Raw genomic sequence first — 17,144 nt, 5'->3', positions numbered from 1 at the left:
TATCTCACACCTGCACTAGCCTGTGACCTTGCAATGTTAGTCACTAAAATATGGTACCTAGACAAATGTATTCCTGAAAATTCATTACTTTCCATTAATTTTATTTTGATGATGTGATTTTTTTTTCCAAGAGTGTATTTACCATACTTCTTCTTCCTCCTCCTCCTCATTTGTCCCACGTGCTGGCTGGATCCACTGTTTTGGCTCGTTGTCACCACTTCTTGCAATCTTTCGCCTGATCAGGGTGAAGGCCTGAGATGGCTCGATGTCACCACTTCTTGCAATCTTGTGCCTGATCAGGGTGAAGGCCTGAGATTGTGAGGTCTTCATGCAGGGTATCAAACCGTCGCTGCCTTGGTCGTCCAGCTGGCTGTTTCCCATTTACATTTAGACTGAAACTAGTCTTTGCCACTGTTGTCCCGTACGCTCTAAGGACAAGCCGGTACCAAAGTAGGCTGCTTTCTCTCATTTTGTCTACTATTGGTGCAACACTGTACAGCCTGTGAACTTCATTATTTGTGTGACGTGGTCATCCAATGTTAATCCTGATGTCCACCGAAGCATTTTCGTCTCCGTAACAGCAAGTCTTTGTTCTACTTCCTTTGTTGAAGCCCAGCATTCAACCTCATACAGTGCAACTGGACGGATTACCGACTGGTATACATTTGATATGAGCTGAGCCTGTTTGGGATTTTCTTGTCGCATTGTATTCCAGTAACGGAACGCCATTTGAGCTACACGCTGCTAAGGTGGCTGGAGATTTCCATTGGCAGCAATTGTGGAGCCCATGTACTTAAAAGTACTTGCTGTTGGGAGGTCAACACCACTGATTCTTATGGTTACAGAGTCATTTAAATCTGTGGACTGGTAATATGCCTGAACTGAAGTCCTACATCTACAAGGCGGTCATCCCAGGTTTGAACTTTAAGTTGTAGATCATTCTTATCTTCGCTGGCCAGTCGCACGTCATCAGCATACAGTAATGCCCAGGGAGAGGTTTCCTGCAGGTTTCTAGTGACGGTACCCGTCAGCGATAAATAGGAGCGGTGAGAGAGGGCAGATCCCTGATGAACTCCCGCGGAAAAAGGGAAGTCGCGGATGGTCCGGCAGCTGACTGTATCTGGCTCTTTGGGTTCTGGTAGAGCAGTCTGACTCACCAAACGAGCTCTTCAGGTACTCCATGCTCTCACAGGGCAAGCCAAATTAATTCATTTGGCACTCTATACCATCTGATCAAAAATATCCGGACACCCGTTGGTGGACATTAATGTAGAGTATGTCCACCCTTTACTTTTATGACTGCCTGAACTCTGCTGTCGATTCTTTTGATGTATGTCCAATTCTGTACAGGAACAGCAGCCCATCCTTTCTCAATAGCTGAAACCATAGAAGGCAGGGATGTTGGCCACTGGGGTCTGAAGCCAGGTTGACTTTGTAACTCATCCCAAAGGTGTTCCATTGGGTTCCTGATTGGGACACTGGGCAGGCCAGTCTGTTTTAGAGATGTTATTGTCCACAAACCGTTGCCTCACATATGCTACATTATAACAGAGTGCATTGTCAAGCTGATTCCATCTTAGTCCCTGAATCATTCCCGTACTGTATGCAGTAAAGTGTGTTCGTATCTTTTCCCATTTCGTGGTTTTTCAAGTGCAAACAGGGGACAACACCATAACCACAACAAAAAAAAACCTCAATAGCCTAACACCACCTCCTCCATACTTCACTGTTGGCACTACAAATGATGCCAGCTAATGTTCTCCAGACATCTGCCAAACCCAAACCCTTCCATCGGACTGCCACAAGGTGTACCGTGATTCATTCACTGTCCAGAGACATCCCTCTTTACACCACCTCCAGCATTGCTTAGCACTGACTTCAGAAATGTGTGGCTTATGAGAAATTGTTCGTCCACTGTATCCCATTCTTTTTAACTTCCTGCATACAGTCATTGTGCTAACTGGACTGCTGGTAGTTGATTTACACCCACTCTTTGGAACGTCTGCCTGACTTTTGTTTTGGCTGTGTTGTTCCTTCATCTATCCACTTCACAATTCCATTACCAACAGTCAACCTGCACAGCTTTAGGAGTGTTACAATGTTCCTGATGGATTTATTACACAGGTGACATCCAGTGACTAGTCCAAATTGAACTCGTGAAGCTCTCCTGACTGACCCAGTCTGCTGTTACTGCTTCTCTGCTGACAACACTACACTACCTGCCCCGTTTTATACTGGCAGGTCCGCTTCTCGTGATACCTAGTGCTCGATTCCACGTTACATAGGGGTGTTCGAAAGCTTTTGATCAGATAATGTATTAAAGATCTGTCACAGCTCGTACTGCCAGTGCCAAGATTTGGAACTGTTACCCATTACTGAAGTATTGTGTACATTATCATCAATTCAGTCACATCACTGCATTCCCTTTGTTACTGCTTTATAAGTTAACAAGCTATTTGCACATTCATCTTTCACAAACTGAGAAATAAAGTTACTTTTTATTTTCATCTTATGGATTTGAGAATGGTCGTAATTCCAAAATCAGGTGTGTGTTAAAACAGAATAAAATGTGACAGACTTTGAATTCTAACATTTACGGGAATTTTAAAATAATAATAATAATAATAAAATAAAAACAACATTTCCAGAATATGATTCTTAATTAATCAACCCCCCCCCCCCCCCCTCACTTTTCCTTCTCCACAAAGTGTGTTGCCACCAACAGCATCCAATTTTTGTGAACAGAGTGTGCCATTATAGACAGGAAACATATTACTGATACAGACTGGCTCACAAATCTGCCCTAGATGAACTAGTATTCTTGCCATTAGCATAAAATTCTGGGTTTCATTTCCACTCATATTTTATTAGTTTGTCTTCCTATATTATGTGAGACTGCTGTAAGATGAGGCAGACTGTTACAGACATCCTTCCGTCCAAATCACGAACTGATGTCTACAAGGTCCTGACATCAAGTGTGGAACCCTCAACCTGCTATCTATGTAAATGGACGTAGATGTACGACACACTTTTCTATGTACTTTTTATATGGTCCAGTCACTTTAATGAGACCACCTATTAAAAGCCTCGATAACCACGTTTTGCAGCTGGTCACAAAGTAAGACAGTTAACAATATTTTGGAAGGTATCAAAGTGGGTGTGGAGCCATTTTAATTTCAGTGCCATGGCCAGCTGAGTTAGGTTTTTGGCTGAGGATCCACACGGCTCAAACAACCTGTCAGTGGTGGCCTCATTGATTCTGGAATGGATTTAAATGACGGCGTTTGACGGCCAGGGGAGTAGAGTAAATTCATTATGGTGGGCTTCACACCATGCAAATACAGTGAGCTATGTGTGACATTGCACTGTCCTATTGCTAAATACCTTTGTACCGAGGAAAAACAAACTGTGTGTAGGGGTGGACACACGCATACTTGTGTTGCTCCATTGCGCCTTCCAGAATGACAAGATCATCCAGGGAATGCCACAAAAACAATTCTCAGATCATAATCCTCCCTCCTCTGACCTGGACCCTTCCAATGGTTGTTGAAGGGCTGTACACACCCTTATGTCTGATTGGCATAAAACATGATTCATATGAAATGGCCGCCTGCTGCCTCTCACTGGACTTCTGGTTGCCGTACTGGCACGCAAATTCCAGCCTTCCTGGCTAATGAACAGCAGTCGGCATAAGTGCACGACTCAGGTGCCTGCTGCTGAGGCCCATACGCAGCAACGCTGAACGGTCGTCAAAGAGACACTTTGTAGCTCCTTGGTTCATCTGGGAGGTCAGTTGCTCACACAGCTGTTGTTCATAACTGTCATCTATGGCCCACATTGCATTACAGTTGTCTCGGTGCCGGTTTTGGATAGCACCACTTTGCTATCCACGATATACTTTAACCACAGCAGCACACGAACAGTTTACAAAAGTAGCCATTTTGGAAACGCTTCCACCTTTGACCTGAAGGCCAATGGTTATGCCCTTCTGCATTATGACAACTGTAATGTTTCAGAGTCCCCTGTGAGATGCTTTATGTGGTGGTCATATTAATGTAGCTGGATCATGTAGTTATAGTACCTTCCACTGAAGCTGGCAATACTGCAGAGCTAACACTTTAGTTTGTTCTGCAGACATTTTACTTCAGATGTGCTGTAATGGAATTGAATGGGAGAACTGCAGAGCACCTGCACAAAACACACAGAAAACCTCACTTCCATCCAGATTGGTCACTGATGGAAATCTTCCCCTAATATTGCTACGAGTGCTGTGTTTCGTATTCAGGATACTCTCTTTGAAGACAGGCTTAGCTTTCATACTTTAGTCGCATAATGTCGTGCCATAATACTGCACAGCGCAACTGAATGGTGATAGGGTGATTAGACAGCTGGAGCATTTGATTACAGGATGTCCAAATGACTGAACACAGACAAATGCAGCTGCTCCCAGCATCGAAAGTGGCTGCATATCTGGTGGATGTTTGCTGAATTGCATGGATCAAGCAACTTGAGCACACATAAATGCAAGATGCAGACACACACCTCTCTCTCTCTCTCTCTCTCTCTCTCTCTCTCTCTCTCTCTCTCTCTCTCTCTCTCTACATTGGAAACGTGTCTGACGATCATACTGGAAATGGAGACTGTTGCACTTCTTGCAGAGTTTCACAGGCTGTGTGGGTATCATACTGCTGGAACTGCACATTGCCTTGTATAAACAGCAGAAGAGCTAGTCTAACAACACTGCACATACTGAGGGCTGGTTACACTGGAAGGCTTGGGGTGGGACCACTGTGCCTCTGATGAGAGCACTTTGAGACAGCAGCCACCCAGACTGTATGAGTTATCCTCTGATGCACCAGTAGAACCGTGCATGCGTGAGCAGAAAACATGCTGCAGATGGACAAGCCCTTAGTCCCACCACTAGTAACCTGCTTCCAATGGACATTTCTTGGGCCACAATGCTCGTATCTACTCTGTGAGAGATGTTCTGTTTACTTCTACATTTATACAATCACTTTACAATTCACCCTTAAGTGTGTGGCAGAGGGTGCATAGAACATTTTCGAACTATACCTCTAGCAGAAGGAATTTTCATTATACAGCAAAATATGCACTACTCGTTACCCGTCCCCACAGCATTACTTCTGCCAGTACGTCACCTCCAGCCTTCCAGACTTTGCAGAAGTACTCTGGCCTGCCTCACGAGACTAGCATTCTTGGAAGGAAGCAGCTGCCTGCAAAGGCAAATGTGCCGGGTACAAGTCCTGCTCCACCGCACTGTTTTAATCTGCCAGGAAGTTTCAAATCACTGCACACTACACTGCAGAGTGAAGATTCATTCTGGAAACAATACCTCAGGCTGTGGCTAAGCAATGTCTTTGAGGAGTGCTAGTCCCACAAGGTATGCGGGAGAACTTATGTGACGTTTGGAAGATAGGAGATGAGGTATTGGAGGAAATAAAGCTCTGACGGCTGGTCACGAGTTATGCTCAGATATCTCAATGGGTAAAGCAGTTGCTCGCAAAAGGCAAAGGTCCCAGGTTCGAGTCTCAGTCTGGCACACAGTTTTAATCTGCAAGGAAGAGAATAAGGTGATATTCTGAAAATTATGCTAAATGCCATCCACTTGCAGATGACACTGAAATCTTTATTGGTATATCTGCTACCCCCGAGGTAGCATACGCTGTCATCAGATCAAATAATCTTTCCAGGTGTTGGAACCTAAACCACCCCCCCCCCCCCCTCCCACCCCCTGTCCAAATTAGTGCGAAGACTGGTTTGATGCAGCTAACCTTGGCAGCCCATGCTTTTAAAGTATTTTCATTTGTGCACAACTATTCCAAGCTGCTTATTGTATTTGAGCACTGGTCTCCCCTCACAATTTTAACCCCTCTCCGTTACCAACGTAACTATACCTTGATGCCTCAGGTAGTGTTCTCTGCACCTACCCCTTCATTCATTTCAGCTATGCCACAAATTTCTTTCCTTCCCAATTTGTTCCAATACCTCTTCATTCATTACCCAGCCTGTTCACCTACCTCCATCATTCTCTGTCCCACCACACTTCAAAAACTTCTATTCTCCTTTCGTACGTAGTGCTTATAATGTATGTTTCACTTTATAAGGTTACACTCCAGACAAACTGCATCTGAAAAGACATCCTAACACTTAAATTTATATTTACTGTTAACATATTTCTTTTTTCAGAAGAGCTTATTTTGCTGGTCTCAGCCTTGTGATACCAATTCTGGAGCTACTTGACTGAGTAGCAGCTGCTCACAATCTGAGAAACAACCAGGAGAGTGGTGTGCTGAGCACCTGCCCCTCCATACCTCATCCACATGACGCCGCAAAGCAGAGGATGACACGGCAGCTGGTAGATATCCCTTGGGCCTTCACAGGCTGTGTTCCCCCCAATCCCCCATACCCTCTTCCACTGCTGCCGCTCCTTAAAACGCCAATTCACACTGGCTGTCACATCATGGTGTGTTCACACACTCTGTCATGTCAAATCACATTAATTCTTTTAACCCATTATTGAACAGTGAAAGTGATGTTACGAGTTATCATCTGTGACACACGAAATCAGAGTATAGTTTCGGAATTGAGGAACTAACAACAATTAACTTTATTAATCACCAAAGCAAATTTCATAACATATGTTCTTCATAACTTTTTGCATAGTAAAGTGCTGAGAATTGAAACAACATTTCAATACATCAACATTCATTTGCAGGCAAAAACTTATACAAACAATACTTATGAGGGAATAAACAGAGCCTGTTTACCTCATCCACATCTTTTTCTTCCTTAGATAACTAATAATGTCACAAATGACTTTATTTTTCTCCTTCACTTGAGCTGACTTTTTCACTTATAATGTTATTCAATGACAATTGCTTCATTAACTTGTGTTCTTATTTGTATACAGTATGGATGTCAGATCTGTTTGTTATTGGAAAACCTAAATATTTTTTTCAAACAATGGAAAATCCAGGATGGAATAACAATAATATTATAAAAAGGACAGATTGCTACTCATCATAAATGTTGAGGAGACAAAAGCCATGGGTTATCTCCTAATATTGTGTTGGACCTCCTTTAGTCCAGTACAGTGCAGCAACTCGACGTGGGATGGACTCGACAAGTTGTTGGAAATCCCCTGCTGCCTTTACAGCCGTCCATAATTGTGGAAGTGTTGTCAGTGCAGGATTTTGCACACAAACTGATCTCTCGATTATGTCCCACGAATGTTCGATGGGATTTATGAAAGCAGATCTGGGTGGCCAGATCATTTGCTCAAACCATCCAGAATGTTCTTGAAACCAATCATAAACAATTGTGGCTCACTGAAATGGCACACTGTCATTCGTAAAAATTCCATCATTGTTTGGGGATATAAAGTCCACGAACGGCTGGAAATGGTCTCCAAGTAGTCAAACGTAAACATTTCCAGTCAAATATTGGCTCAGTTGGACCAGAGGACTCAGTCCACTCCATGTAAACCCAGCCCACACCATTATGGAACCGCCACCAGCTTGCGTAGTGCCTCTTTCACAACTTGGGTCGACAGCTTCGTGAGGTCTGGCCACACTTGAACTCTACCATTAGCTCTAGCTAACTGAAATTGGGACTCATCTGACCAGGCCAGCTGTATTGGTCAAGAGCCAAGGAGAACCACTGCAGGCACTCACATCAGTCATCTGTTGTCATAGCCCATTAACATCAAATTTTGTTGCAATATCCTAATGGATACATTTGTTGTACATCCTACATTGATTTCTGTGGTTATTTCTTGCAGTCCTGCTTGTCCGTTAGCACTGACAACTATATGCAAACACCAATGCTCTGTCATCAAGTGAAGACCATCGGCCACAGAGTTGTCTGTGGTGAGAGGTAATGCCTGAAATTTCGTATTCTCGAAACATTCTTGACACTGCAGATCTTGGAATACTAAATTTCCTAAAAATTTCTGAAATGGAATGTCCCATGCATCTGGATCCAACAACCATTCTGCATTCAAAGTCTGTTAATTCCCGTTGTGTGGCCATAATCACATCAGAAACCTCTCCACATGAATCACCCGAGTACAAATGGCAGCTCTGCTCATGCACTGCCCTTCCATACCTTGTGCACACGATACTACTGCCATCTGTATACGTGCATATTGCCATCCCATGACTTTTGTCACCTCAGTGTGAAGGAGACATTGAGTCACACACAGGCACAACAAAAAGATTGTTATGAAAATTATCCTTTACATCTTGTGTAGTGGTACAGCAACCTCCTATGGCTATTTAAAAAAATTATAGGTTGCACTGTATTCTTTATTAAGTTAGGAACAATGCATTTCACCCAGATAGGGCATCATCAGGTTGTTATAAAACCAGAAAATTGTCTGCCAAAAAGCATCCATCAAGAAGATAAGACACAAAATAAAACATACTAAAAGCCTGTCATTGTATCCATGAAGTTGCCTTTCAATACATTTTATCTAGTATCTTGCCTCCTTGACAGATGCTTTTTGGCAGAAAATTTCTGATTTTTTTTTAACACAACCTGATGATGCCTTATCCAGGCAAAATGCATTGTTCTTAAGTTAATAAAAGTACTGTGCAACCTACAACCATTTTGTAAACAGTAGAAAGACTTGTCATACATCTCAGCTTCCCGCCAAAAGGTCTTCTTCTAAAGTAGAAAACGCACACATTCACACAAGCACAACTCGCACACACATTACCACTGTCTCTGGCTGCTGGGGCCACATTGCTTATGGCAATCCCACCTGCCAGTAAAGACCCCACCACTGTGGTTTTGAACCACAAGGATTACCTGGCAGAGGGACTGTCAGCTATCAGATTCCTACAAACCTTGTCATAGTGACCCCATTCCGAAATCCAAAAGCATTCCCAGTTTCTCCTCAAATCTCCCACCACAGAACCTCTCCCGAGTATCTCTCCCCTCACCCATATCACTCACAGCACTCATAACTTCTACATGCTTTCTGAAATTCATAAACCCAACTGCCCAGAATAACCTATTGTGCCCAGTTACTGTGCCCCCTCTAAGACAATCTCTGCTCTTGTGGGGGCAGCACTTTCAGCTAACTTCCCTGTGGCCTATCCTCCTACATAAAATACAACTACCATTTCCTCCACTGCCTCTCCACAATTCCTGTTCTTTTACCATATGGTGCCTTGTTCACAACTACTGATGCCATCTTCCTCTACACTAACATCCTTAATGTCAACAGCCTTGCCCTTATTAGACATTACCTTTCCCAACACCTGACTGATTTCAAACTTACAACCTCTTTCCTGGTCACCGTGACCAACTATATCTCCACGTACTTTTATTTACTTCACCTCTGAAGGCATTACCTACAAACAAATCCACAGTGCAGCAATGGCTGCCTGCATGGCAGCATCCTGCGCAAACCTATTCAAGGGCCATCTAGAGGAATACTTCATAAACACTCAGAATCCCAAAACTCTCAACAGTTTCAGATTCATTGATGACACCTTTGTGATTTGGACTGGGGGTGCTGACACCCTCTCAACATTCCTCCGGAACCCCAATATCATTGCTTGTCCCCTGGTCCCACTCAATTGCAACAAGCCACCTTCCTTGATCCTTGATGCTGACCTCCACCTCAAAGAAGGCTATATCAGTACCTCAATCCATATAAAACCAACCAACCACCAGCAATACAGCTGCCACCCATCCCTACCCAACAGCATAGCCACTAGTGACTGCAGCATCTGTAGTGAAAAGTAGTTCCCCTCTCTCTCCTTTTTGTCATCAGTCTACTGACTGGTTTGATGCGGCCCGCCACGAATTCCTTTCCTGTGCCAACCTCTTCATCTCAGAGTAGCACTTGCAACCTACGTCCTCAATTATTTGTTTGACGTATTCCAATCTCTGTCTTCCTCTACAGTTTTTGCCCTCCACAGCTCCCTCTAGTACCATGGAAGTCATTCCCTCATGTCTTAGCAGATGTCCTATCATCCTGTCCCTTCTCGTTATCAGTATTTTCCACATATTCCTTTCCTCTCCGATTCTGCGTAGAACCTTCTCATTCCTTACTTTATCAGTGCACCTAATTTTCAACATTCGTCTATAGCACCACATCTCAAATGCTTCGATTCTCTTCTGTTCCGGTTTTCCCACAGTCCATGTTTCACTACCATACAATGCTGTACTCCAGACGTACATCCTCAGAAATTTCTTCCTCAAATTAAGGCCGGTATTTGATATTAGTAGACTTCTCTTGGCCAGAAATGCCTTTTCTGCCATAGCGAGTCTGCTTTTGATGTCCTCCTTGCTCCGTCCATCATTGGTTATTTTACTGTCTAGGTAGAAGAATTCCTTAACTTCATTGACTTCGTGACCATCAATCCTGATAAGTTTCTCGCTGTTCTCATTTCTACTGCTTCTCATTACCTTCGTCTTTCTCCGATTTACTCTCAAACCATACTGTGTACTCATTAGACTGTTCATTCCGTTCAGCAGATCATTTAATTCTTCTTCACTTTCACTCAGGATAGCAATGTCATCAGCGAATCATATCATTGATATCATTTCACCTTGTATTTTAATTGCACTCCTGAACCTTTCTTTTATTTCTATCATTGCTTCCTCGATGTGCAGATTGAAGAGTAGGGGTGAAAGGCTACAGCCTTGTCTTACACCCTTCTTAATACGAGCACTTCGTTCATGATCATCCACTCTTATTACTCCCTCTTGGTTGTTGTACATATTGTATATGACCCGTCTCTCCCTATAGCTTACCCCTACTTTTTTCAGTACCTCGAACAGTTTGCACCATTTTATATTGTCGAACGCTTTTTCCAGGTCGACAAATACTATGAATGTGTCTTGATTTTTCTTTAGCCTTGCTTCCATTATTAGCCGTAACGTCAGAATTGCCTCTCTCGTGCCTTTACTTTTCCTAAAGCCAAACTGATCGTCACCTAGCACATTCTCAATTTTCTTTTCCATTCTTCTGTATATTATTCTTGTAAGCAGCTTCGATGCATGAGCTGTTAAGCTGATTGTGCGATAATTCTCGCACTTGTCAGCTCTTGCCGTCTTCTGAATTGTGTGGATGATGCTTTTCCGAAAGTCAAATGGTATGTCGCCAGACTCATATTCTACACACCAATGTGAATAGTCGTTTTGTTGCCACTTCCCCTAATGATTTTAGAAATTCTGATGGAATGTTATCTATCCCTTCTGCCTTATTTGACCGTAAGTCCTACAAAGCTCTTTTAAATTCCGATTCTAATACTGGATCCACTATCTCTTCTAAATCGACTCCTGTTTCTTCTTCTACCACATCAGACAAATCTTCACCCTCATAGAGGCTTTCAATGTATTCTTTCCAACTATCTGCTCTCTCCTCTGCATTTAACAGTGGAATTCCCGTTGCACTCTTAATGTTACCACCGTTGCTTTTAATGTCACCAAAGGTTGTTTTGACTTTCCTGTATGCTGAGTCTGTCCTTCCGACAATCATATCTTTTTCGATGTCTTCACATTTTTCCTGCAGCCATTTCGTCTTAGCTTCCCTGCACTTCCTATTTATTTCATTCCTCAGCGACTTGTATTTCTGTAGTCCCGATTTTCCCGGAACATGTTTGTACTTCCTCCTTTCATCAATCAACTGAAGTATTTCTTCTGTTACCTATGGTTTCTTCGCTGTTGCCTTCCTTGTACCTATGTTTTCCTTCCCAACTTCTGTGATGGCCCTTTTTAGAGACGTCCATTCCTCTTCAACTGTGTTGCCTACTGCGCTATTCCTTATTGCTGTATCTATAGCGCTAGAGAACTTCAAACGTATCTCGTCACTCCTTACTACTTCTGTATCCAACTTCTTTGCGTATTGATTCTTCCTGACTAATGTCTTTAACTTCAGCCTACTCTTCATCACTACTATATTGTGATCTGAGTCTATATCTGCTCCTGGGTACGCCTTACAATCCAGTATCTGATTTCGAAATCTCTGTCTGACCATGATGTAATCTAATTGAAATCTTCCCGTATCTCCCGGCCTTTTCCATGTATACCTCCTCCTCTTGTGATTCTTGAACAGGGTATTCGCTATTACTAGCTGAAACTTGTTACACAACTCAATTAGTCTTTCTCCTCTTTCATTCCTTGTCCCAAGCCCATATTCTCCTGTAACCTTTTCTTCTACTCCTTCCCCTACAACTGCATTCCAGTCGCCCATGACTATTAGATTTTTGTCCCCCTTTACATACTGCATTACCCTTTCAATATCCTCATACACTTTCTCTATCTGTTCATCTTCAGCTTGCGACGCCGGCATGTATACCTGAACTATCATTGTCGGTGTTGGTCTGCTGTCGATTCTGATTAGAACAACCCGGTCACTGAACTGTTCACAGTAACAGACCCTCTGCCCTACCTTCCTATTCATAACGAATCCTACACCTGTTATACCACTTTCTGCTGCTGTTGATATTACCCGATACTTATCTGACCAGAAATCCTTGTCTTCCTTCCACTTCACTTCACTGACCCCTACTATATCTAGATTGAGCCTTTGCATTTCCCTTTTTAGATTTTCTAGTTTCCCTACCACGTTCAAGCTTCTGACATTCCACGCCCCGACTCGTAGAACGTTATCCTTTCGTTGATTATTCAATGTTTTTCTCATGGTAACCTCCCCCTTGGCAGTCCCCTCCCCGATATCCGAATGGGGGACTATTCCGGAATCTTTTGCCAATGGAGAGATCATCATGACACTTCTTCAGCTACAGGCCACATGTCCTGTGGATACACAGGACTGAAATTACACTGACTGAAATTACCTCAAAACCTTACGCAAAAACAGATCTCCTGTGGCTTTCCCTCCAATCACCACCCACCTCCCACACACCCACTGTCTGCCCACAAATGTGCACTCCCCTCTTGACTAATTTCCATCCGGATTGGAGCAAAGGTTGTAACAATGGAAAATTGTACTGAAATGCAGGAGGATTTGCAGCGAATTGACGCATGGTGCAGGGAATGGCAATTCCATCTCAATGTAGACAAGTGTAATGTGCTGCGAATACATAGAAAGATAGATCCCTTATCATTTAGCTACAAAATAGCAGGTCAGCGACTGGAAGCAATTAATTCCATAAATTATTTGGGAGTACGCAATAGGAGTGATTTAAAATGGAATGATCATATAAAGTTGATCGTCGGTAAAGCAGATGCCAGACTGAGATTCATTGGAAGATCCTACGGAAGGGAGAATCTTAAGGAAATGTAATCCGTAAACAAAGGAAGTAGGTTACAGTACACTTGTTCGCCCACTGTTTCAATACTGCTCAGCAGTGTGGGATCCGTACCAGATAGGGTTGATAGAAGAGATATAGAAGATCCAACGGACAGAAGTGCGCTTCGTTACAGGATCATTTAGTAATCACGAAAGTGTTACGGAGATGATAGATAAACTCCAGTGGAAGATTCTGCAGGAGAGATGCTCAGTAGCTCGGTACGGGCTTTTGTTGAAGTTTCGAGAACATACCTATACCGAACAGTCAAGGTATATTGCGCCCTCCTACATATATCTTGCGAAGAGACCATGAGGATAAAATCGGAGAGATTAGAGCCCACACAGAAGCATACCGACAATCCTTTTTTCCACGAACAATACGAGACTGGAATAGAAGGGAGAACCAATAGAGGTCTCAAGGTACCCTCCGCCACACACAGTCAGGTGGCTTGCGGAGTATGGATGTAGATGTAGATTATTCCCTAGGATTTCAAACACCTCTCATCATGCCCTGAAATGAGAAATATCCAACCCACTATCCTTCCCATTCTTTCCATACTGGTATTCTGCTGCCCACTGAATCTATGCAATATCCCTGTGCATCCCCACTCCACCCCCACTCCCAACCCCTTTTCTTATGGTTCATATGAACCTACATGAAAGACTGTCCACTACATCCATCACCTGCTCCAGTCCAGTCACAGGCATCATCTATCCCATCAAAGGCTACATGTGAAAGCCGTAATGTGATCTATAAACCAAGCTACAACCACTGTGTTGCATTTTCTGTGGACATGGCAACCAACAAGCTGTCCATCTGCATGAATGGCCACTGACAAACTGTGGCCAAGAGACCGTTGAACCACCCAGCAGCTGAACATGCTGCCCAAGACAATGTGCTACAGTTCCATTACTCCTTCACAGCCTGCACAATCCGAATCGTTCTCATCGACACCAGCTTTTCTGAACTGCACAGGTGGGAATTCTACCTGCAATATATGCTACGTTCCTGGAACCACCTTGGCATCCACCTTCATTAGTCCCTAATCCACCTTCATTAGTCCCAGTCCTTCAGCCACCTAAACCTTTCCCTGCCCCTACTCAATTACACAGCCTTCTATTCCACCAACACACCCACTAGCCTTTTCCTCTTCCTCTTCCTCCCTTTCTGCCTCCCCCCCCCCCTCCGCCCCCCCCCCCCCAAGCCACTGACCTGCACGTAGCAGTGTTACTGCGTTGCCACCATGTTCCTGCATGATCCCAAGGGCAGAACTAAACGCCCCTCCCCCTTCCTCCTGCCCCAGCCACTAATCCCCACCACTCATTGCTTCTTCCATCGAGTGCACCTGCTATATGGAACCCAGCCTCTGCAGCCAGAGACAGCAATCATGTGGCTGTGTGTGTGTACGCTTTCTACTTTAAAAGAAGGCCTTTGGGCTAAAAGCTCAAACTCAAACTTTCTTCCTGAGGAACCTTGATGTGAAATGAATGTTGGCTGACTGACTGTGTGAAAACTGTCATTAGAAATGCATTCTGGAATGGTTAGAGGTGATGTGACATGAAGTGAAGACCAGTGCAAATTGGCCTTTATTTCTTCTATCATTACTTCCTTTTCTACCCAAATAGTAAAATCCAGCTGCTACTCCCCCCAGAGCATTACTTAATTTAATTTGACAACAGGCCATACATTTCACTTTCATCTTGTAGCCTATTATCAAGATACTACCTGTTCTGACCAACTGCTCTTCCATGTGCTTTGCTGTCTCTGACAGAACTACAATGTCACTGCCAAACCTCAAAGCTTCTATTTCTTCTCGTTGAACTTTAATTCCTTTTCCTAATTTCTCCTTGGTTTCCAGTACTGCTTGGTCTCTGTACCTATTGAATAACATGGGCATAGGCTGCTACTCTAACCCACTAGTCTCTCAATTACTGCTTCTTTTGCATTTACTTCAACTGTTGCAACTGCAGTATGATTTCTATACAAGCAGTAGGTAAGCTTTTGCTCACTGTACTTCATCCCTTGCAACTTCAGAATTTCAAACAGTGTAGTGAGTAATTAATCATTATGAAAAAAAGATTATAACAAAAACAACAACAATAATAATCATAATACTAATAAAAATAATTCATACTAACTTCAGATTAATTATCTCATACAAACAACCATCATCTGGCAGTGCTTGCTGATTGGAAGCTTCCTCAGATTCTGCCCATCCATTGCTTTGTGAAGTGTTCTTGAGTGACATATGAGAAGAATGTCCACTGTCACCACTTTCAGAATGATCTGTATCACTCACGCCATTCATTCTGTCGGAAGATAGGTCATAAGTCATTTCTTGCAGTGCTTCATGCAGCGCTCTCTGCAGTGCTTCGTGTCTAGTCTCATTTGGCCTTGGTGTATTTCCGATGGTGTCACCAGTTATCTTACTATTTGTATCACCCACAGATTTTTTTTTATTTGAAGGTCGGCCGCAAGTCCTCTTCTGCGGCACACCCTTTTTACTTCCATTAGTCCTCGGTGTACTATCAACTGAGTCAACTGTTCTTTTACCACCTGTATCACTTACTGCACATATTTTATGAGAAGACTGGTCACAAGTGATTTCTTGCAGTTCTACCTGTTTATTTCCATTTGACATTGGTGTATTTGCACCCGAGTCAACTGTTCCCACACCACGTGAGTATGGAGCAACATAGATTGTTGGAGGCACGTGAATTTCTGGTTCATGTATTACCTGAACATCTGGATCTCCTGGGGGAAGGTAAATTACCGGTTCTTCTTCTGATGGAATGAAAATTACCGATTCGGGGCTACTCGATCGAACTGTCACGACATCTACTACTTCATCATCAGAGATTTCCACAGGTGAATCTCTATGTAAGGTACTTGCAGCTGGCGCATCTTTGGTATTGTCACCAACACCTTTGTTGCTGTAGTCAGCTTCCCGTTCCCCATTCCTCTGGGTCGGTGGGATAGTTTCCTCGCTAATAGCATCTAAACGTGCCTGGTCCTCCACATAAATAACTTTAACTTTGCCTTGAAACCACGCTCCAAAATGTGTGTCCAGAAAGTCAACATACTCGCCGACCTGCAAACAAAAAAAGGAAAACAAGTTTACAATACAGAACAACAAAGTGATATTAGGTGAGGCCAGAGCTAGTTTTTACAGGGGGAACTTGTGATGTGCAAATTCTGAATTAATCATTGGTAGCAATACACTTTCCTTCCAGCAGAGGTAGCACCTGACAGTACAGTTCTCTTGCCAGTTGCTGGAGGGCAGGCTGTCAGTATTAGAGAGACTGTGAGAGGAAGCACTGTTTCTCTGCCTGTAATTATTTTTTCTCCGAGTCTTTTTAACAGAAACAGCCTTTGTTTATGTTAGTGCAAGACCTCATATAATGTGAATATCTTAGCTTAAGTTTAGTGGTAAAAAGTTTGAAATTTCTCTACAATTGAAAACTAATGTTTATCTGGAACCAAATATGAAATAATGAGGTATAGGGCATTTGTTACAATTTTGTTGGGGCTAGTTGTTACACTGGTTACAGTTACAGTTACAGTTACAATGTAACAATCCATGTCACATGCAGTTCCTTACTATCTATTTTTCTTGTGAGGGCATCATGAGAAATTACAAAAAGACAACAAACAAAGGCACAATGCCAAAAGAAACGTATAGCAAAGCAGCAAACATTATGGCTGGTTCTTCACTGAGGAGAGACGCTAATAAATAAGTGATAAATTTCATGATGCTTCAATGAAAAAACATCTACCTCTCACTGCAAGGGGGAAATTGAGCACAAAGACAAAGAAGCATAAGAAAAATGTGTGACGAGACAAGCCATCTCG

At 43.0% G+C, this 17,144-nt stretch overlaps 1 protein-coding gene across 1 annotated transcript in view; it reads right to left on the bottom strand.

Moving 5' to 3' along the window:
- The window catches only part of LOC126291646 (E3 ubiquitin-protein ligase UHRF1-like), a 163,284-nt gene that overhangs the window by 102,538 nt on the left and 43,602 nt on the right, over positions 1-17,144 (bottom strand). The window contains exon 4 of the mRNA XM_049985213.1: positions 15,431-16,383. Coding sequence (XP_049841170.1) covers positions 15,431-16,383 — 953 coding nt within the window. The remainder of the gene's footprint in view (positions 1-15,430; positions 16,384-17,144) is intronic.

Source organism: Schistocerca gregaria, chromosome 9 (genome assembly GCF_023897955.1).
Source record: "Schistocerca gregaria isolate iqSchGreg1 chromosome 9, iqSchGreg1.2, whole genome shotgun sequence".
Classification (NCBI taxonomy): domain Eukaryota; kingdom Metazoa; phylum Arthropoda; class Insecta; order Orthoptera; family Acrididae; genus Schistocerca; species Schistocerca gregaria.
This window is presented reverse-complemented; position numbering and strand designations above follow the sequence as displayed.